Source organism: Mycteria americana, chromosome 1, assembly GCF_035582795.1.
Source record: "Mycteria americana isolate JAX WOST 10 ecotype Jacksonville Zoo and Gardens chromosome 1, USCA_MyAme_1.0, whole genome shotgun sequence".
NCBI lineage: Eukaryota > Metazoa > Chordata > Aves > Ciconiiformes > Ciconiidae > Mycteria > Mycteria americana.
The window spans coordinates 91495-111739 of record NC_134365.1 but is presented as its reverse complement, the minus strand read 5'-3'; the positions used below and the strand labels follow the sequence as shown (position 1 = coordinate 111739).

Sequence of the window (20245 nt, the reverse complement as noted above, 5' to 3'; positions counted from 1 at the left end):
CTAATTTTACTGCGCATGCTTGGACTATGTAAATGAATTCCGGGAACTCATCACCATAAAACTGCCCTTTTCAGGAAATCTGATGAGTATGTATGATTTTTCTGTATATCAACGGATGTGTTGTGCTAACCTGGTGGAGCACTTGTGGCGAAGCGATCCCCAGTGGTGCCCAGCGCTGCAATAAAGAATACCTGCTTAATAGTCATCCCAACTATTGAGTCCTGATTTCGGCTTTTCACGGCAACACACAGATAGTGATTTTTCTCAGTATCAAACACTGAGCAGGGATGCTGTACTACCTTCCAGGTAGTACAGTCTTGTTCAAGTGCAGGATGGTCCAGAACCAACCTGTGAGCTGCGCTGAACTCTAAAGGTGTCACAGCGGGACCCTCTGCACCCCTGCTGTTGGCAGCTGGCACTGCACTGGGGTGTGCTCCTGCAGCTTCTCACATGCAGTGCTACTCAGTGTGTCCCTGATTTATTCCTATTGTGATGGTACTCGCATGCCACAAAGGAACAACAACCAACTCATACAGTGGCACGTTGAGCATCTAGCCTGGCATATCCTGATTCAAGGGAGGGCTTCAGTTTGCATTGGATTGTTACTGAAAACTGCTTTAAACATTAACAATAAAAAAGTTCCTCTTGTCCTGCTTCCCACCTGCTCAGCCTTTTCCCCACATCTGTGAGGAAGGAGGGCTAGAATCAGGGGCCCTTTTCACTGTGCAAGGAACTGAGCCTACAACAGACACAGAGCACATACACTGTCACAGAATAACCAGGATGCAATTTTAGTTAGGCCAGAACAGCAGCAGTTTATTACTACAGCTATGAGGGAGAGCACAGCGCAGCAGAGTAACAGACATTGCTGTTACTGCCCAAATGGGGCAGTAACATCTTTAGGTTATGCAACTCATTCTTCACCAAACTGTGTCAGATAAGCAGGATATTGTAAGTAACAATAGCATTCTTCAGATAAGGAGACTCTAGCCAGCATACCCTTTAACAAATAATTCACTCCTTTGTTAATTAAACTGGTGAGACCATTACCTGCAAATATTTCTTAACTAGTGAGTCCTGCAAAGGCCTATGAGGTGTTAACTATTTTACTGCCACACTGGGGAGGCCTGACTTCCGCACAGGGACTCAAACCACCCAACAGCAGAGAGAACAGAGTGAGCCAAATACTGGGTGGGGGAACCTACCTTTAGCACTGACTGCAAAGCACACTGGAGCCCTTAGGCTAGAGACAAGCTGTGGGACTGCTTTTCCTGCCCACCTGCGTGTGTATGCTTATTTATACTGTCAGAGCAGTTAACAGGAAAAATGGAGCTCTCTTAAAAATATTCTACTGCCTGTATCAAGCAGCACTTACTCTGATTCATTTGCTAGACTGAAAGGATTTCCCTAGCAGAACATTCCTCTGACTGGATGAGGACCAAGACAGTTATTAACAAGCTCTTTGTTAAGTGAAGCCTTTTAGTATTTTTCTCTTGTTCCAAGACAGATTTTCCAGAGTGATTTTTCTCAGAAAAGAGTCCGATTTTTACAATTCCTTTTTCAAGGTTTACCCCAGAAATGACACCTCTCCCAACAGCATTCTTGGCACACAGAAGAAAACCAAGCGAGTAATCTCCCACTTTAGCAAGATCACCCTACATTTTCATTAAGCCAGCACACACTTCCCTTGTTTAATGGAACAACTCACTACAGCCAAGCTTGTGTCTGTGTGCAGGAAAAGTCAGCAGTGTTCATTCTGATGGTCAAATGTGCCCAGGCCCCAGCCCTGAAATCTGCCCAGATAGACCAGGTTCATGTTTCTCTATCCCATGCTGCAAACTCAGTTCATCCTGCAAGAGGAAACCCTTCTTGGGAACAAAGGCATTTGGCTTTCATAGTGCTCTTTTCCTTGACCCTGGGTAGGATAAGATCCAGGGCCACAGCAACTTAAAAAGGTCCCATAGCTCATGTCCCTTCTGCCTTGACTGGATTAGAGTTGATGTTTCTTTTCTGTGAATTGCCCTGTTGGGAACAGGAATTGGACACACTTCTCCTGCAAGCTTGCTGGTTGACATGTGGGACAGCCTAGGTAGAAAAGATGTCTTATATAACACTCACATGCTCTTAAACCATCCCACCTTTCCCATCTGGAAGTGGACAGGAACCAAAGTCCTCTTGGGCACAGGCCAAAACTTTCCCTCAGATACTGCCAGTTTACTCCTTGGTATTTCCTGCATGTAGACACACCAGGCTGAGCCAAGTTAAACTAATAATACATAAAAGGCTGAAGCAGAGAGAGGCAAAAGTTTGGAAGGAAGCAGCTTGGACAATGCTGGTTTCACTGCAGAAGCTTCACATAATTTGCTGGAAAGAGGCCTACTTTGCCCCGGCAATGCCCCCGCCACCAGCCTTCATCTACCATCTCGATGTGTGTGATTGTGTCGTCAGGATCAAAAGAAATCTCATCATCTCCATCTGTGAAAATTGTTCAGAAAAGATGGTCACAATGCAAAGATAACCCCAGAGAGAGCTGGTTTTACATCCGTCCTCCCACTCCCCCTAGGAGGAGAATACAGAACAAGCATTCTGATAATCCTCAGAGTTCATCTCATCCAACCCCCTCAAATAGCACAGATAAAGCAGAGAAGGAGCAAGACTTCACAGATGAAAGATGAAGCCTCTGTGTTCCCAAGTCAGGTCTTATTCTGCTTTCCAAGAGGAAAAAATTTAAAGCACCAAGTTGAAATCTTTTCACCACTGCTGATGGTGTAAGCCACCACCTCCCTGTCGCACTGCCCCAGCCAGCTCCCAGTGCCTCTCCCCACAGCCTGGATGGCAGACCCACCTCCTTGGTAATCATAGAGAGCCACTGCGCAGGTTCCAGGGCTCTCCACCTCATAAACATTGTCCATTTCCCCTGCAGAAGACAGGATGGGCAGATGAGAAAGAGGCTGAAAGCAGCCATATAGATCTGGTCAGTGCCACCCTCCACCCAGCTGTCAGCCTTGGGGAGAACCACATCCAAACCCTATCAACAGGGAGAGGTGTACCATGGCTCAAAGCAAGGTATGACTTCCCTTCCCTTCTGCGCGAGAGAGGCGGGGTCCTGATGCTTCATGTTCCTCTTCCAAGAAAAAGGCTGGACATAACTCCAGCTTCTCCACTTACCATCTCCAGTACTAGTGAAGCTGCAACAGAAACATCAACAGGAGCCCATGCAGTTTGCTTATGTGCTTGGAGGAAGACTACTCTGCTCTCCTCATACCCAGGAGACACCACCAGATCAGGTCTCATGAGCACCAGCTGTTTCAGCGACAGGCTAAATTAAGAGGGCACCCCAAGGCCTCAGTGCAGCAATGGCAGTCGCTTGCCAGGAAACAGTGCACCAAGAGCATCAGTCCAGGTCCAGCTTCTTCAAAGCCCACGGCAGCCCTCTGGTCCTCCTGCCTGAGTCCTGCTCCAGCAGAGATACTTGCTGCCTGGCCCAGCATCCCATGCAGCGGATCTTGCACCTTGGAGCCGGGCAAGGGAGTGGGAGACGACCAAGTCTCCATCATCATGGACTGCTACCCTGACCACAGTAGACTTCAGGATACAAATTCCCTCTGGAGTCTGTCCCATACATCCAGTGAGATGAGCGTACAGCTACAAGCTCCCCAAGACATGGGCTCTTCCATCAGTACTCACCCAGGTGGGGCTGGCTCTGGCTGGGCTCCTCAGGAAGGATCTCCTCATAGTCCTCACCTCCATCGCCTCCATGGTCATAGATGGCATCCAGCTTTCCCAAGGGTGCTGGCAGCTCCTCATAGTCAGCACCTCCACTGGTACTGTCACAGTAGTCAGAGGTCTCTGGCAGCTCTTCATAGTCTCCACCGACATCCAAACTTTCACTGTAGATGGGCTGATCCTGGCTGGGGATCTTGCATAGCTCTTCGCCCAGATCTGCTGGCCTTGGTGGCAAAGTGGGTGGTGTTTCCTCATCCTCCCTTTTTGCCTCCTGCCATGAAGTGAGGAAGTGACAGGAAAGTCACCTGCAAAGCATCCACTGCAGGCAGCTCTCCCATGACTGCACAGTACCCAAGACAAGGGAGCCCACTCCACTACAGGTGCCTTTACTGCTACCGTGACACAAATGGAGCATCATCCTCTGCACAACGGGGAAACAGCTCAGCCATTAGGTCTGTGCTGAACTGGCACCTGGGATTGCTGTGAAGACCCTCATGGCTCACGTATTTGAACCTCTCTCACATACTTAGCTACAGCTCACTGTACTGCCACTGCACTGACCCCCTCCAAGAGCCCATCTCATGGTGTAAGGTGCTGTGCAGCCATGTCCCATCACCATCCCAGTGCTTCCCCCTCACTCCTTTCCAAAGCCTCTCCCATGCTGTGGCTGCACTTCTTCCTGCAGGGCTGCCCATAAAGCACAGCCCCCTCTCAGGTGCAATCCCCTCTGCCTGCTCCCCTTCCTGGCTCTCCCCAGCCCGCCTTGGCACCTGTTCTCCTTGTGACGCAGGCCTGTCTCGGTCAGCACTCCTGGGCACCCTTGCTGGCACAGTGGCAGGGGCTGCCTCTGTGCGGTCCTTCTCTCTCTGTGGGATTTCCTGCTGGAGAAAAGTTATCAGATCCCCTCAGTCCCTTTGCATGAGGTCCACAGCAATGTCCGTTGCCATTCCCAACAGAGCAACTCAGAAAATATTCCTTCAGCTGAAATTTGTTCCAGCTCACAGAGCAACTCTGTTTTCCTCCAGCTGAAATCTGTTCCAGCTCCCATAAACCTGCCCTAGGGACTGGACACGAGCCGGCCTGTAAGGACTATGGGGTCTGCAGAAAGTAGCCTCAAAGAGGGAATGTATCAGGGAGTGCTTTACTGGTGAAACCTTATCTGCACATTGAATGCAGAAACAGCACAATGTAGAAGGTCTTATAAATGTGAGGGTTTGGATGCAATCTCCAGTTTGGAAAACACTGAATGCAGACTGCTGGGATGGCGATACTGGGGAGGTGTGACTGCACTGTGTTTGCCAGGCACTAGAGGCAAGAAGGAGTCTAGGCCAAAACACATGGGGTCATGGCTGGGTGCAGGCACGTCCTGATCTGGGTGCCAAAAGGGAAAATCCAGTGACAGCTCTGAAGTTCAATGACAGTCCCTGGCAGTTGCATGGAAACAGTTTAGGCAACAGGTTACTGTAAAGAGATGAGGTAGAAGGACATGGAGCTGCATGGCCCTGAGAAAAAGTCTGCTTCACAAGCCTTGGAGGACATGGCAAGATAGCCATGGCTCACCTTCTGCTGAGCTGCCTGGCGCTCCCGAGCCTGCCGCCTCACCCGGTCCTCCTCTGCCTGCCTTCTGCTCTCCTCCTCTGCTGACTTAGCCATGTTTTCAAATCGTGACCGCAGGCTGCTGGTGCCACTGGAAGCTCCTGTGGAGAAGACCGCTAGTCAAGCCTGCCCAGTGGCTCCCTTCCACCACCCCAAGCATCCAGGAGAAACCCAGACCTCTGCCTCTCCCAGAAAAACTTGCAGTGCAGCCACCTTCTCCTGCCCCTCAACACAGGTTAAATCCACATCCCACGACAGCACGTGCCTGCCAACGTGCTGCCACAGAGGGACCATGAGGCCCACAGCTTCCCACCAAGCCCAGGGCTGGTATTCAGTTGTCTCACCTGCCTCCAGTGGTCTTGTTTTCTCATATGAGGAGGTGGGAGCTGCCATCTCATTAAAGCCAGCAGCACTCTGCAAGAGGAAGTGAATGAAGTGTCCAGCTTGTTAGGCAAGGCCAGTGCTGAGATCCCCTGCTGGGTTTGGCTACTGGTGACTGCAAGCTTTGTTCCCAGCTGTGTCTGTCCTCATCTGTACAATTGCCACAGCCCTGTGGAGGCTGCTGGCTGCAGCCCTGCTCTCCTGATGCCTTCCTGAACTGTGGGAGTGCCTGCTGCCCTCCAGCCAAAGGTGGGCCGTTCCTGTTAGAGGGGTAGCACTCCAAGGGCTGAAAAGGCTACATGAAGCCAAGTGTAGGAGGCTGCACAGTGGCAAGACAACTGCTGCATGGGACAGCAAGGCTGGGCATTCAAGGCAGAAGCGCTCACTGGTAACACAGCAAAGAGCTGAGTGGATGCCTGGCAGTCTACCACTTCCTGAGGTCCAGGGACCCAACGCATCCGACCCCTGCACTCCCAGTGGTATGAGGCATGGAAGCACTTCCCTATTGGATGCACAGCTGCAGCTGCCTAACTGTGAAAAACGTGCGTCCCTTCAGCAGGTCGTTGCCTGCAGTATGTGTATACAGCAGCACAGGCTGGAAAACATCAAAGTGAAAATGTGTGTGAACAGCTGAGATAACGCTGGCTTTATGAGGTGTCAAGAGATGGCTAAACTGGAAATAGCATCGATGGGGTGTTTGCAGCAAAAAGAAAGTGAGATAGAGGGGGTTTATCCACTTTAATGAGAAAACTATGTCATAGAAAAAGGAAACTGCGGGAAGGATCCAGCTTTCAGACTAACACAGCTACATTTAGGATTCTACCTGCAGGTGTCACCAATGGGCTGGGTGGCTGAGTTCCTACTACAGTCAGTGGAGCCCAGAGAGCAGCTCTGCTCTCCTTAAAGAAAACATGCCTGAGCAGGCAAACAGCACTGCAGGCTCAGAAGCAGGTCTACAAAGACCATAGCAGAGACTTGGGCATGTTGTTGATATGACAGCATTTAAATTTAGGAGTCTTAGTGTGAGAGCTGAATCCTACACTTAAGTGTTCAAAACTTTATCAAAGGGGAGTTAAGATTGCCTGGTGGTATATTACGGTCTACTCTGGAGCAATGAATTCAGCACTACTCCAGTGCCTGAAAACCAGGCAATCAGGTACTTGCCCAAACATCCTTACTTTTACCGTCTTTGATTATGCTTCAATATTCTCAAAATGCACAAATTCATGTTCTGCTTTGAGCTGATCAAGAACTGCTTATCCCCTCCCTGCATCCTGCTCCTCAAATGACCCACAGCCCTGACTTTTGCACAAGTGCTCATCTGATTTTGCATGCTTTTTTCTGCCACAGACGTGATGCCTTGCCTTTTGACAATGCACCTCCATTTGCTGTTGTTAAATTCAGAGACCATGCTAATCTCTTCCATGGGCAGGATGCCATTCCCACTCTGCTACTGGTCCAGCCTACACATGCAGCATGAAAAGGAACATGCTCGGTTGTTACAGGTATGTGTTTATGTCCTTCCTTGGCTCAGGGCCCTGCAGAAAGCTCCTCATCTGCTTCCTCCAGCTCCTGAGTATGGTGATGTTGGTACTGTACCAGGCACAACACTAGCACTGTGCCCAACAACAGAAAAAGTATGGTTCAGGGAAGGTACCCTCGCTTCCTCCTCCAAATGCCCCAAAGCCCCCCCACCATCCAGGATTCTCATCTTTTAGGTTATCCCCATCCATGCAGATGATCATCCACTGGCAAGACCCCCTTTCCTGAACAAGCTTGCAGGGTAGCCTGCCAAAGCACAATGTTAATTCAAGTGCCTGAGACAGTCTGCATTTTGACTGTAGGTGAGCCTTTGCCTGGTTTCAGCCCAGACAGAAAACTAGAACCAGTAAACCTCTTCTCATGCAAGGCTGATCCCTGCCAATCCCATCCCTGCTGGGTTTTGTTAAAGTTTGCAGGCAGATGACTAGGCCCTGGCCTGAGATTTAGCTAACTGAACAGACCTTAAGAAACTCCTGGACAGGACAGAAAAACCTGCAGAAGGTAACAAATAACAGAGAAGCTGATGAGTTACAGACAGCACCATGAGGAATGGCCACATTTCACCAGTAGTTAAGGGGGAGTGATATGGGTCCAGTCACTCATACACAAATCCATACCAGCTGGTGAGTAGTATAAGAGGATAAGGAACCAGATACCAGAGGGGCCATAGATCTGCATCAGATACTGGAGAGACTGGGAAGGTCTGCAAGTTGGCTACTGGAGGGACCAAAGATTCAAACCAGCTTCTGGGAAGCCTTGTTTATGTGTGGGTGTGACAGCTGCTAACAAACCTTACACCTTGAGTAAGAACAGCTAGAGGAATGGCAGCCACAGCGATACCACCTTCTTGCTGGAGGTAGTCCAAGGCAAGAACCACTCTGTATGGATACTGCTCTCTGTACAATCATCACCTACCAGTCAGTGCTGGGGACATGACACCAGATGGGCCTTCAGCCTGATCCAGCACCTCTCCTGTGTAAAAGACAGTTCCTGCACAATGCAATAGCTTGTGGCCTCTCAGACTTCTCACATGGCTGCACTCTCACAAAATTTCATCTCCAAGGAGCTATCACTACTCATCCTGACTGTATTGGTACACACAGGGCCTGTAGGAGTGACGGCAAGCAGCCAGACAGAACACTCCCAGTATCTCAAATGGTACTAGATATCCAGGAGGGCACAGTCTGATGCCCTTAGAAAGCTCTTCACTGGCTCTGCTATTAAATCCTGCCCCAAGAGAAAACAGGTGTATGACTGTTCAGTCCGAGAATGGAATCATTCAAAAGCAGCTGAGAATGGAAAAAACTTTTTCTTCCTTGCATTGTGGTCTCCCCAGGCTGCATTCTTCTGCACCCTCTGGTATTTACACTGGGCCAGTTCCCTCACCCTTGCAATAGCTGTGTACTGAGCAGTGGGACCTCATCTCCATGTGGGAAGTGTCTTCTCTTGCAGCAGTGCAAAGAGCAGTGATTAGCAGGACGCAATTGCAGGCTGCAGCATGCAGTCTTACCTTATCTACTCTGTCCTTCTGGACCCCATAACGGCCTCCAAACCCCTTGGCATAGTCTGCATGGAAAAAAAGAGGCTATTTTTATAATAGTTTATATTCTGTGTGCACCTCCAACTTCAGTATGCTGTGACCAGTGAAATGAGTTAGCTTTGTCCGCATCTTATCACATATGGAACTAAATAGAGATAATACATGCAAAATGCTCTGGACAGTAGCTTTTAAGACTAATCCTTCATTCCTTTCAGCAAAGTACACAGGTGTTCAGTGCTGTATGCTGGCAAATCTGCTTCCAAGGTACTGGGGTGAGAAGCCAGTCATGCCATTTGAGTGCAATGTGGCCTTGTTCACTGAAGTTAAACATACAGTAGTCAAGCCATTCCTGGAACCTGCTTTGCCTCATTCCCACATGCTCACCTTTTGAATGAGCTCATGATTAGGAATGTACCTCACAGAGAAAGCACAGTATAGTCTGGGAAGCCTGATTCAGGGACTTGCATTCAATGTCCCCCACTGATCTAAGCATGCACCTACTCTGGCAGAGTTTACCCTTGTGCTTTGGGGGTTCACAATGTCCCAGCTGCTCCACAACATGCTGTACACAGTTTTCAGCAGCTGGATCTCTGTCAAGTATGAACCACTAGCTCTGTGTCTGTGTGTGCTCCAAGGAAATTGTGCTGCCACCTCTGGCAGCATTGCCCTACCTGTTTGGGATGCATGGGGTTGCACTTCCTCCTGATGGTCCCAGCCAAGGGCACTCTTGTCCTGACGATCCCTTTGGACCCCGAACTTCCCACCAAAGCCCACAGAATAGTCTTCAGCCACAGGGATCCAGATCATGGCATGGAAGAGACAAGAGAGGGAAAAGTGGCAGCACTGTGAGCTCAGGCTATTCTCACAGGGGCAATAGTTTTCCCTGCCCAGGACTTAGAGAAAGACATGGAGCAAGGCCAGATTTCCCCACTGGTGGCTGCAGCAACAACCCTCCCTCCTCCCTGGGACATGTCACCTGCTATTAGCACCTGCCTGGGCTTCTCCTGTACCCTTCCTTTGGTGACATACTGCCCAGGAGATCCCTGTGCCCACAGAAATCTGCTGCTCCTCTTCATTTAGCCTGAACTTTTTCCAGCAGTCATGCACTGTGCAGTGTCTTTCCTCACCTGCCCCATTCCCTTGCTGCAAGCAGTGGGCACCCAACAGCTCCCCATAGCTTTGCCATCATTCATGCAGCAGGTTGCAAAAACCAAGCACAGTGCCCCAACAGCCCCCGTGGGCATAGCCCCAAGCTCCAGTCCTGACACTGCCTCCTGCATTCGGCTCCCCCAGCTCACCTTTCTGAGAGTCGTGCTTCTCTGCCTGGCTCTTGTAGTCGAATCCCACTGCCGCTTTGTCCACCTTGTCCCTTTCCACACCATAACGGCCACCAAAGCCCTTGGAGTAATCTTAGGGGGTACATGGAGTGAAATGCTGCCCCAAGCATGAGGCTGGTGAGGGGAGGGGGTAAAGATGGGGAGCAGCACTGGGGAGGAGCACCAGGGAGCAGGAAGAGCAGCAGGGATGATGGAAAACACTAGAAAAAGCAAAGGGTTTGGAGGGGACAGAGTGGATGGCAGGGAGCACCATAAGGGCCATTGAGGATGACAGCCCGTGGGAATGGGTGCACAAGGGAAGCGTGGGTCATGGCAGCAAGAGAGCCTGAGGGCCGTGGGTGGCAGGAGACACAGCAGGCCGAGAGGGCAAGGAAGAAAAGCGCCATGCCAAGGACAGCTGGGGTGGCATTGGGAGCTCAGCTACCCAAGGACTCAAAGCCAAGGCAAGACTTGGGCACTGGGTATACACCCACTCATGCATCTCCAGAGCAAGGATTTAAACCTGTGGTCTGCCAGTCTCTGAAAAGGTCTCTGAATAAGTATATTGAGCCCTTGAAAGTACAGAAGAAATGGCAATTTTTTGTTGTACAGCTTACATTTGCTGTAATGGAATCTCGACTGCTACAAGGAAACCACTGACTCTGGATGCTGCAGCAAAGGCTGAAACACACATTTCTGGAGACATGCTCCGTCTCTGTCCTCAGACTGTGGCACGCTCGACCATTATGTGATAGAGGCACAGCACATCTTCCTTACACCTCCCCTTTTTCCATCTTCTAAACTAGTAATGTATTAACTACTTTAACTGTGTTCAGTTATTCTCTAAGGACTACCTTGTTGGCTGATGTCCTAAGAAATTTCAGCCTCTATCCTAGCTGCTAGCTGTATAGAGACACTTTCCTTTCAGAGACCTGGTCTGCCAGCTCTGTTTCCAAATCCTGCCCTTCAGAAGCAGTAAATCACAGTTACCTCTCTCTGTTCCCTGACCCTCTTCCTACAGGTCTGCATTTCACAGGGATAAGTTGGGGCTTCTCCAGCAAATTCAGCCTTATCAATTCATGAAGACTGCGGTCTAGAGAAATATGCATGAAAACATTTTGTATTCAAGAATGGCTCTCTGTTTCATAGAAGCTCAGTCACTTAAGGATGAATCTGTAAGTCCTAGAAATTTCTTAAACTTATCTCAATTAAACCATTATTTACCCATTAGGCCATTATGAAATGGACCTTTTAGGATGCTGTTTTCAGCAAATATAGATTTTATGACTGTTACCTTGATGCTGGAGCTTCCAGTATGGACACATTTTTACGAAAAGCAATCCAAACACCTTACCCTATTTCTAACATTTTCATTCTGTCCTGAGCGATTTCTGTGGTTTTATACAGCCTGATGAATTTCTATGTCTACAATCTAGTATACAATCTCTTATACAGGAATATGTTAATGTAGCACAACTGCATGTGATTCATTAATTTAAGATCAACCAAGAATGCCTCAAAATCTCTTCCTTCTTTTATAGTTTCCCCTGAAACAAACATGATTCAGTTCTTCTTTTCTTGGTAATGCAGTATTCCTCACATTTATCTGAAACAGTAACAGACCTTGCCTCTCATCTTCTCTTGGTTGCAGAATATTTAAAATATCTTTAGTTTCAGTTCTTGCAATGTTCTTAATGAATATAGCTGCTTGTGTGCACATGTCAAAGTTTGGTTGAATCATCTCCAGAATTCTACAAAAGTTTGGGTGCTGTCTAGGCTTTTGTTTCCATATCCATTGTTGTGCCTTTTCTTATATGCTGCTTTTTCAGAAATCACTTCTCATGTCCTACAGTGCTTGGGTTCCCTCTGGAGCAGTTGCGCAGAAGGACTTTTAGAGGAACGGGAGAATCAGCCATCCATCGGGGGTGCATGTGGGGGTGTCTTCTCTGCTCAGCCATGACGTGGTTTCCATCAAAGCAAAATGTAGAGACAAGCGGAATGTACAACAGAAGGGTGGTGACAGGACAGCAGGGAATGGGACGGCAAGGATGACTGATTGGGAGCAGGAATCAGAAACAAGTGACAGGAGGGGGATAACAAAGGAGACTGTGCCACAGCAGACAGCACAGGATATTGGAGCAGAAGAGAAGCTGGGCAAAGTGTCAAGGGGCCACATGTGCCCATGGACTTGCCTTTCTGGGACGAGTGTTTCTCCACCTCACCCTTGTATTCAAAGCCCAGTGCTGACTGAACAAGAAGGGGAGGAATGTCAGTTGTCCTGAGGGCCAAGCCGGGTCTCACCCACCCTCCTCCAGGGGCTGGGCTGGGACCCTGCTCCCTGTCTTGTGCTGCAACATGCAGGCACCTGGCCACTCCTTGGCTGGTACAGGCCTTCTCAGCCTCTCACACCACCCCTGCTGTCCATGTGGCAGCGTGCCCAGGAACAGGCCCTCACAAGAGCCCACGCACTCCAGGTAAGAGGGCCACAATCCTGACCCCACACCCTGTCAGCAGGCAAGGCATCTGGGCAGTGTCTGACACCAGGATGTGCATGGGAGGGACGGCATCCTGCTGTCCCCATCCAGTCCTGCCACGGCCAGTCACTGTGCATGGCACAGTTTGGGGGTTTGGAGATGCAAAACACCACAGCCCCCAAGACAAACACAGTGCTGCCTGGATAGGACAGTGCAAGCACGTTAATGCACACCAGAGAGTTAATCTTCACAAGTGCCCTGCAATTTGTCATCAGTCGTTGTCCTACACACAGGAGGTGAGCTGCATGCTTCAGTGGAGACCATGGTGCGTGGCATGCCTAGACCTGCACCCACCCACCAGCACTTTGAAAACTGCAGCCACAGTCCTAAATGTAGCACAGTGTTTTAGGGACAGCACTGAGCACAGGCCACAAGCACACATTTCAGCTGCCCTGTCCAACACACCTTGTCAGCTCTGTCCCGCTGGACTCCATACTTCCCCCCAAAGCCCTGGGCCGCATCCGTCTGTGAGGAGTGCTTCCCAACATCAGCAATGTACTCGTGGCCCACTGCGCACTGAGAAGAGAGACAGCATGACATGAGCACCCACAGTCAGACTGGCAGGGTAGACAGAGACATAGGCACCACACAGTTGCTCTGCCCTGTTGCCAAGATGTTTGCAGCCACGAGGTGACAGGTCCAAACTGACCATGATGGTGGTGGCAATGCCTTCCACACAGCCTTTGCCAGTACCAGCTCTGCTCTGAGACCTGTGATGCAGCTTCAAGGGCAGCCATCCCACACAACCTGCCCCACTGCCAGCTCATCATGCAAACCGTGGGATCCTGAATACCTGCTGCTCCCAAATGCCAGTGGAGTGGTAGATAATCACATGGGGAAACTGAGGAGGAAAGTGCGGATAGGCATGCAAAACTGAAAAACCCACAGGCAGCAGGTCTGGCACCTGCTCCTTATTTTCTGTGTCTGAGAGTGAGGGTCAGCAGACCTGGCTGGGATCACCCTTTATGCCTACCACAGGCCAGGCCAGGGTCCTATTGCTCCCTGCAGGAGGTGGTGTGGCCAGGAATTGCACACACTCCTCAGGAGAAGGGCCAGAGGCTGAATGCTTGCAACATCTTGGTAAGACTGGACGAAGGCCGAGGAGCTGCTCAACAAAAACATCCTCACTGTGCTCCAGCAGAAGGGTCTGAGCATGGCTGCTCCATTTTGGCCTCCTGGAAGCATTTGTTTCTCACCCTGCCATCCTGGTATCATGCACACCCACAGTGACCCCATATATTGAATACTACTGCAATCTTATCATCTCACTTCTGAAAAAAAAGAAGTATTAAATGCTGAAAGGTACAGGAAGAAACGTGATGATGGTTATCAGAAATCATAAAACAGATTTGATGTGAGAACAGAGAATATGAACTAGGGCTTCATGCTGGGGAGATATGACAGAGGTCTGTAATGGAGAATGTGAGGAGGGAATTATTGTTCATTAGTTCTCCAAACACAAATAGGGAGGCACCTAATTTAACTGCAGCAGGTTTGAAACAAGACACAGAAAGTCCTTCTTCACAGCTAAGGGGAGTGGTGCAAGGAAGTTGTAGAGACAAATTATACAAATGGGTTAAAATAGATCCTGGAGACAGATCAGGGGCTAGCTAGACACGTGTGAATCTGCACAGCCATGCCAGCTCTCCATTCTCTCTTCAGGGTCAGGCCAGAAAACAGGGATGCTCTTTCCTTTATGAGAAAAAGACTTTTCCACTGTGGCCCAAGGAAGCCCTCTACAACTGTTACCTTATCCATTCGGTCCCGCTCTGTTCCAAATTTGCCCCCATAGCCATAGGAGGCCTTGGGGCCAGTCTCCAGCTCCTTCTTCTTGATGACCTCATGTTCCTCTGACACCTTGTTCCTCAGCTGATGGATGCTGGTGAGACAGAGAGTCAGGGCAAGTCACTGTGGGATTGTGCAGACCCATGCAGCCAGCTGGAGTATCCCTGTGCCACTGTACCAGCCAGAGCACAGCACAGAGCAGGACATAAACCCACTGCCAGCTGCCACCGTGTGCCCACACTAGGCCCCTCTGTGTGGCAGCCACACACGTGCAGCCACTACACTGTGGCAGGAGATGATGCTGCCCTGGGGGCTGGCAAAGGACCCAGAGCAGTAGGCTCAGCGGGTGCATCCAGCCCATCCAGCCCTGCAGCCCACATTCAGAGCTACACCCTGTCTTCAACGGGAGCCCACACTTTCCTTTTTGTGTGTGCTGCACTAACCATACTGTGCAGGGCAGTACTGGGATGTCCCAAGGGAGCTGCTGCATAGGGTCACCTTTGGACAGGGAAGGAGCAGGAAGTCTTTGCCACAGGGACAGCCCTGTCTGGAGGTACTTGAAAGTTAACCCCTCACAACATCACAGGCGGCCTGTGAATTTTGCCTCTGGTGCAACACCAACATCTCAAACCAAGAGCCTGGATGCAGCCAGCAGAGCCCAGGAGGGCAGGCTGCAGCCCCGAGGGGGTGGCAGCGCAGCCCCGAGGCACTCCTCGTCCGGGTGAGGTCTCCACTCCCTTGCCATCCCGCTGCTTTCTGGGGCCGGAGGTGTACCCCCAGCGAGGAGCCGCAAAACAGGGGCCCAGAAGAGGGGCCCCAAGGGAGGAGCTCGAGGGCAGCCGCCAGGCAGCCGGCACCGCCGGGAAAGCTCTCTCGGCCCGCCCCGCACCCCACGGCCCCGGCGGGCAGCGAGAGCGGACGCGGGACGGCGGGCCAGTCCCCCTCGGGCCGCTCCGCCCCTGCCGCGGCCCTGCTGCGCACAAGCCCTTATTTGGCGGGTTTCGGCCGGCGCTGCCGCTTCCTCTTACGGGACGTCGCCGCGGCAACGGCCCGCCCGCAGGTCGCGGTCCGCAGACGCCCCTCGGAGCCGCAGCGGCAGGGGGCTGGGCCCCGCCCACAGCGCGGCTCGGGCCGTCCGCTCGCTGCCCCCCGCGCCCCGCCGGGCCGCACTCACTCGATGTGCTCGGCGCGTCCGGAGCCCTCGATGGTTTTGGCTCCCCAGCGCTGCTCCTTCTCGGAGATGTCGTTCTGCAGAGCGAACCGCAGCCGTCAGCGGCCCGCCTCGGAGAAACGGGGCTCTGTCCCCCGGCCCCCGAGCGCCGCCCGCCGCCCTCCCGGAGGTGCAGCTCCGCCGGGCTGGGCCTGGCCCCGAGCGAGCCCGGACGACCTGGGCCGGGGCGGGCGACGAGACGAGGACGGCTCCCGGGCACGGACGGGAAGGGGGCGGCGGGCAAGGCACAGCGGGGACAGCCGGGGGTCCCGGGCGCCCCATCCCCGCCGGCGACCGGCGTCCTGCGGGGCCGGGCGCCCGGGAACGGCGGATCCGCGGCCCGGGACGGCTGCGGGGCCAGGCCGCGGGGCTGCGGGAAGCTCCATCCCTCTTCCTCAGGTAGGAGCTAGCAAACAAAAATGCTGTGGAAATTAATTGTTTAGGAAAATATTGGAAGAACGCTGAAGTGAACGTTTCACTCAAGGTCCGCTGTTCTGCCTCAGCTTTGTTATGACAGCACTTGTTTTGTCTTCTTTTTGGAAGGTCTGAACGTGTATTTGATAAATTGAAGCATCAATAAACTCTTTCCTAATATAATGTAAAGCTAAAAATATGTATATACAAAATAGAATACAAAATTTAATACAAAGTCTTACTGTGTTCAGGCTTACTTTAAATGCTGCCACAAATAGAAGAAATTAAGTAAAACCAAAACAATTTTGACAGCATAGAATTTTTTTAAAACATTAATAATTTGGAACTTGCTTCTGTATCCCAAACTGGAATTTCTTACTGGAAATAACTAGGCAAGACTGAACCTCGAAAACATAGGACTCTTGTGTAACAGAAGAGACTGTCCATCAAGAAACTACCTTGGAAAGGAAACCAAAATCTCAACAGAGCTCAGAGAGACCTGTGGCTGTAAAGCATGGCTGGTGCTCGTTGGCACCAGGATGAGCAGGACTTTTGCTGTGCTATGTGCTTCTAAGAGGTTTAGAAAAAGGGTATGGAGAATGAGATGTCAATGTCTTGAGATAGTAAATGGACTGTTTAAGGTTAACCAAATACAGGAGACAAAGCAGTGCAGAAAATCTTGTGATGCCAAATCAGCGGGTGATAAAATTGTAAATGAAGGTTAGTGTTAATAAGTACAAAAGTAAAGCATATGACAAAAAAAAATCCTAATTGTATCTGCACAACGATGGTTCCACAATATTTACCATTCAGGAGGGAGTATGAAATACGGAATTATGTGCAATGATGTAGAAGAGTAGCAAATACAGAATTGTCCAAAAAGCCAAAGTGTGAGTGACTTACTAGGAAAGAAATAGGGAATCAAATAGAAAATTAAAATCATGACACTGTATGAATGCATGGGGTTCCCACAGGCTGAGCCCTTCTATTCTCTCACCATCTCACCTAGAGAACTGGACTAGATAGAAAACAAGGCTATTTAGAGGCATGGAGCTCCATCTGCACAAGGTGGATGGAATAGGATTCTTCCATCTGGAAAAAAGACAAATGAGGGCAATGCTGGGATCCTGTACAATTACAAACGGTGTGGGAAAGAGAAAATGTCAGTCTTTGCTCTTTCTTGTAACATACGTTGTGGGGAGGACTCAGTGAAGTTACCAGGGAGCAGGTTTAAAAGAAACTAAATATTCTATATTCCTGAAGTGATACTACTTGTAGTCAGATGTGGCGTATGCTGATATAGGAACTTCTGGAGACTAAACATAGATACAGGTCAGAAATGGCTTAGACAGATGACCTGGCAGTACCTGCGAGGGGTTGGTGGGACTTGGCTGATCCTGTACAGCCAGCGGTGCTGCATGCTGTGCCTCACCCTGAGCTCTGGCCAAGTTGACCAGTGTATGCCTAGGGCCAGTGAACCCTTCGCACCACCACCACCACCAATAATATGGATTACCACACCAGACACTCACCACAAAATCAGGGTCAGTGTCCCAGTCGTCTCCCTGAGCCTCCACCTTCATCGACACGTCATGTCCCACGACTGCTTTCCACATCTGCACAAAGGAGGACACGGTATCACCCAGAGCTCACAGCATGTGGGCACTGCTGGCTCACGGCCATGGGCATGTCGGACCACAGCAGTCATGGCATAACTCGGGCTGGAAGGGACCCTTGCAGGCCATCTGCCCTGCTGATCTTTCTGTCCCTCATACAGCACAGGGCACGCCAAAATAGCTACTCTTGAGCCCCAGCACCTCTTTCAGCAAAACACACAGGGATTTTAAGTGTAAACCACAGTCTTCATGCACACTGACTCTACACTTAAAATGCACACCTTATTTTAATGTAAATTAGTGCTAGCATCCAACTACCAGATTCTGCTTTTCCAACATACATTGATTTTCTGTGCTGTGGGAGACTGTTCCCTGCTTTAACCTCCCTTCTGTTAAGCACAGTTACGGCACACCACCAGAGGCCGTGGCTTCCTCTGCCACCATGATACAATGCTTATTTACCTGAGATTGGACTCCTGAAGTCTCTTGTCTGTTTTCCAACATTTTAATTACTGCCTAGTGTGCTAGAGAAGGTTCAGAGAAAAGCTGTATGCTGGTCTGACTGCTGGTACAGTATGCTGTGTGGTGTTTATGTCTGTCATATGGTAAAAACAGGAAATGGGGCTAAAATAATTAAGAGTGCAGAGCTGCAAAGGCTGAAGCTGCAGTGGTACGGCTTGTACAGGCTGTCCAAAGAGGCCTGGAGGAAGTGATAGGCCCAGGAAGAGGAAGTTAAATAAAAGTAATGTGAAATCTAAAACGCCTACATTTCATTTTCAAGGTGACCATGAAAAAAGATGATGAAAAAGCCCCTCCCAAACAACACAGTTTCTACAAAATGAGAGACAGAAGAAAGATTACATGGCTTGCCTGCCCCTACGCCACAGAGCAATCATTCTCAGCAGAGCTCTCACATCCCACCACCTATTACTGCCTGTGGTGTCGAGGAGCCCCAAATTGTTCTTACTGTCACCCAAAGCAGCTTTTCATTGGGGCAGCAAGAAAGACTGAACAGAATGTGCGGCAAAGACTGAGGTGCTGAGCCCTGTTTCACATCACTGCAAATATCACATAAACCTGTGAACAAGCCAACAGGAGGGAAGAGAACTGCTTTGTGATGGATCCTCATTTAACAGCACGCTTTTATTATGTGCTTCTCAACAGCACTAACCCCTCAATCCCACAAGCACACAGTAGCCTACAAACTGGCCCCAAGTGCCCAGGACAGTTGCTTTCTGTGCAAGCAAAATGTTTATGCAAGTAATTAAGTGTATACCACAAAAAGCTGTTAAGTGAATAACCTTCTGTTCAGTACAGTGCACTGTTCAGTTCAGTTTCAAGCTGCCCTTACCAATTGTCTAAGAGAATCAGCACTGTAAGACCAGGGAGCAAAGACAACAGAAACTAAAAGAGCACAGCAGGGATGAGCCTTTATTTTGTTAAACAAAAACCAGATAGTCAGCTAAGGGAGAGGATGTAGGACCAAGGCAGATTTACTGTGAAGATCTGGCTTTAGGCCTTCCCCAGGCTGCCTCAGGGAAAAAAAAAATTGTCATACTTCAGAACACAGCAGGTCTGTGACAAACTCCGCTGTGTTTGTAGGCACTGACAGTAATCTTATGACAAACTGAATATAGCTAATTGCAAATAGAAGCAAGGGAAGCAGGAAGGCTCATGTGGACAACATAGCACAATCTAACAATACCTTTCGTCTCCTTTTCCCCTCCCTAATTTATTAGCATCTCTCACTCCAAAGATTTTTAGTTTGTGGCTCACAGGTAAACACCTACTCTCCAAAGCCATCCACCATGCATCTTGGGAACCATGACAAACCACAGACTGTAACACACCACAAGGCTCCAGACACCCTCTGTAATGAGGAATATCAGCCAGAATAGCATCTCAACCCTTTAGTTTGTCCCATTTTTTTCCCCTTGAAAGCATCCACTACAGCATAAATATAGGGCCACCACACTTAGCACAGGCATGCTGGTTGATTTGGAAACTGGTGGCTCTTCAGAGCCTCAAACACAAGAGCAACAACGATGACCAAAGAACAGACAGAAGCAAATACTGAGCACTATCAACTCACACATGCTGGGTCAGGAAGCAGTTCTCTTTGCCCACCAAAACCCTACATTTTTTTCTTGTTGTTTCTCACTTTCCACTCTCAAGACCCATTCAGCTTTCTTACCTTAAAAGGCTCACCTACTCCTGCTGGCAAACTTGCTGCTTTTTGCTCAGGCACCTGTTGCTAGTGACAGCTTTTGGGCTGCTGTGTGCTCCGAGTTCCTGTTTTAACTTCAGCTATCTTCACTTCCTGTGTCCCAGCCCCCAACTCTGCTCAAGTCATGAGTATCAAAACCTGCCCTAGTGCGCTGTAGTTCACTTGCACGCTGCCTGTGCTCTGGGATGCTGACAAGGCTTATACCCAGGATACAGATTGCTGACTCCATGAGTAGCACTTGATGGGGCATAATTACATTTCTTACTGTGCAAAACCAGATTGCGATTGTGTCATTTTCATCTCTTCCAAGAAATCATTTTGCCATAAAAGTACAAAAAAGTCAAAAGGCTGAAGCCCC

The 20245-nt window shown here is 49.9% G+C and overlaps 1 protein-coding gene across 3 annotated transcripts; it reads right to left on the bottom strand.

Annotated features, from left to right (window-relative positions):
• Positions 1–805: 805 nt before the first annotated feature.
• Positions 806–19946, bottom strand: LOC142411133 (hematopoietic lineage cell-specific protein-like). Of its 3 annotated transcripts, none has more exons than XM_075504531.1 (15): positions 19855–19946; positions 17577–17660; positions 15595–15668; positions 14385–14514; positions 13041–13151; positions 12294–12348; positions 10084–10194; positions 9457–9567; positions 8756–8811; positions 5667–5736; positions 5287–5423; positions 4497–4607; positions 3688–3997; positions 2846–2917; positions 806–2475 (listed from the first exon to the last, which is right to left on the bottom strand). In XM_075504531.1, exons 2-15 carry the CDS (start codon positions 17658–17660, stop codon positions 2339–2341), a joined length of 1569 nt encoding a protein of 522 aa, XP_075360646.1. In that variant the 5' UTR covers positions 19855–19946; the 3' UTR covers positions 806–2338. The 3 variants fall into 3 exon arrangements, with proteins under 3 accessions (XP_075360646.1, XP_075360833.1, XP_075360738.1); XM_075504718.1 differs by having other exon boundaries at positions 4497–4604; XM_075504623.1 differs by having other exon boundaries at positions 19869–19936.
• Positions 19947–20245: the final 299 nt, after the last annotated feature.

What these genes read in the sequence shown, in the direction of transcription:
- LOC142411133 (XM_075504531.1), bottom strand. Translation starts at nt 17,660, where the DNA reads ATGTGGAAAGCAGTCGTGGGACATGACGTGTCGATGAAGGTGGAGGCT. An exon ending in GAAGCACGACTCTCAGAAAG is followed by an intron (nt 9,568 to 10,083) that starts GTGAGCTGGGGG and finishes CTGTGGCTGAAG; the next exon opens with ACTATTCTGTGGGCTTTGGT. An exon ending in AACAAGACCACTGGAGGCAG is followed by an intron (nt 5,424 to 5,666) that starts GTGAGACAACTG and finishes TCTTCTCCACAG; the next exon opens with GAGCTTCCAGTGGCACCAGC.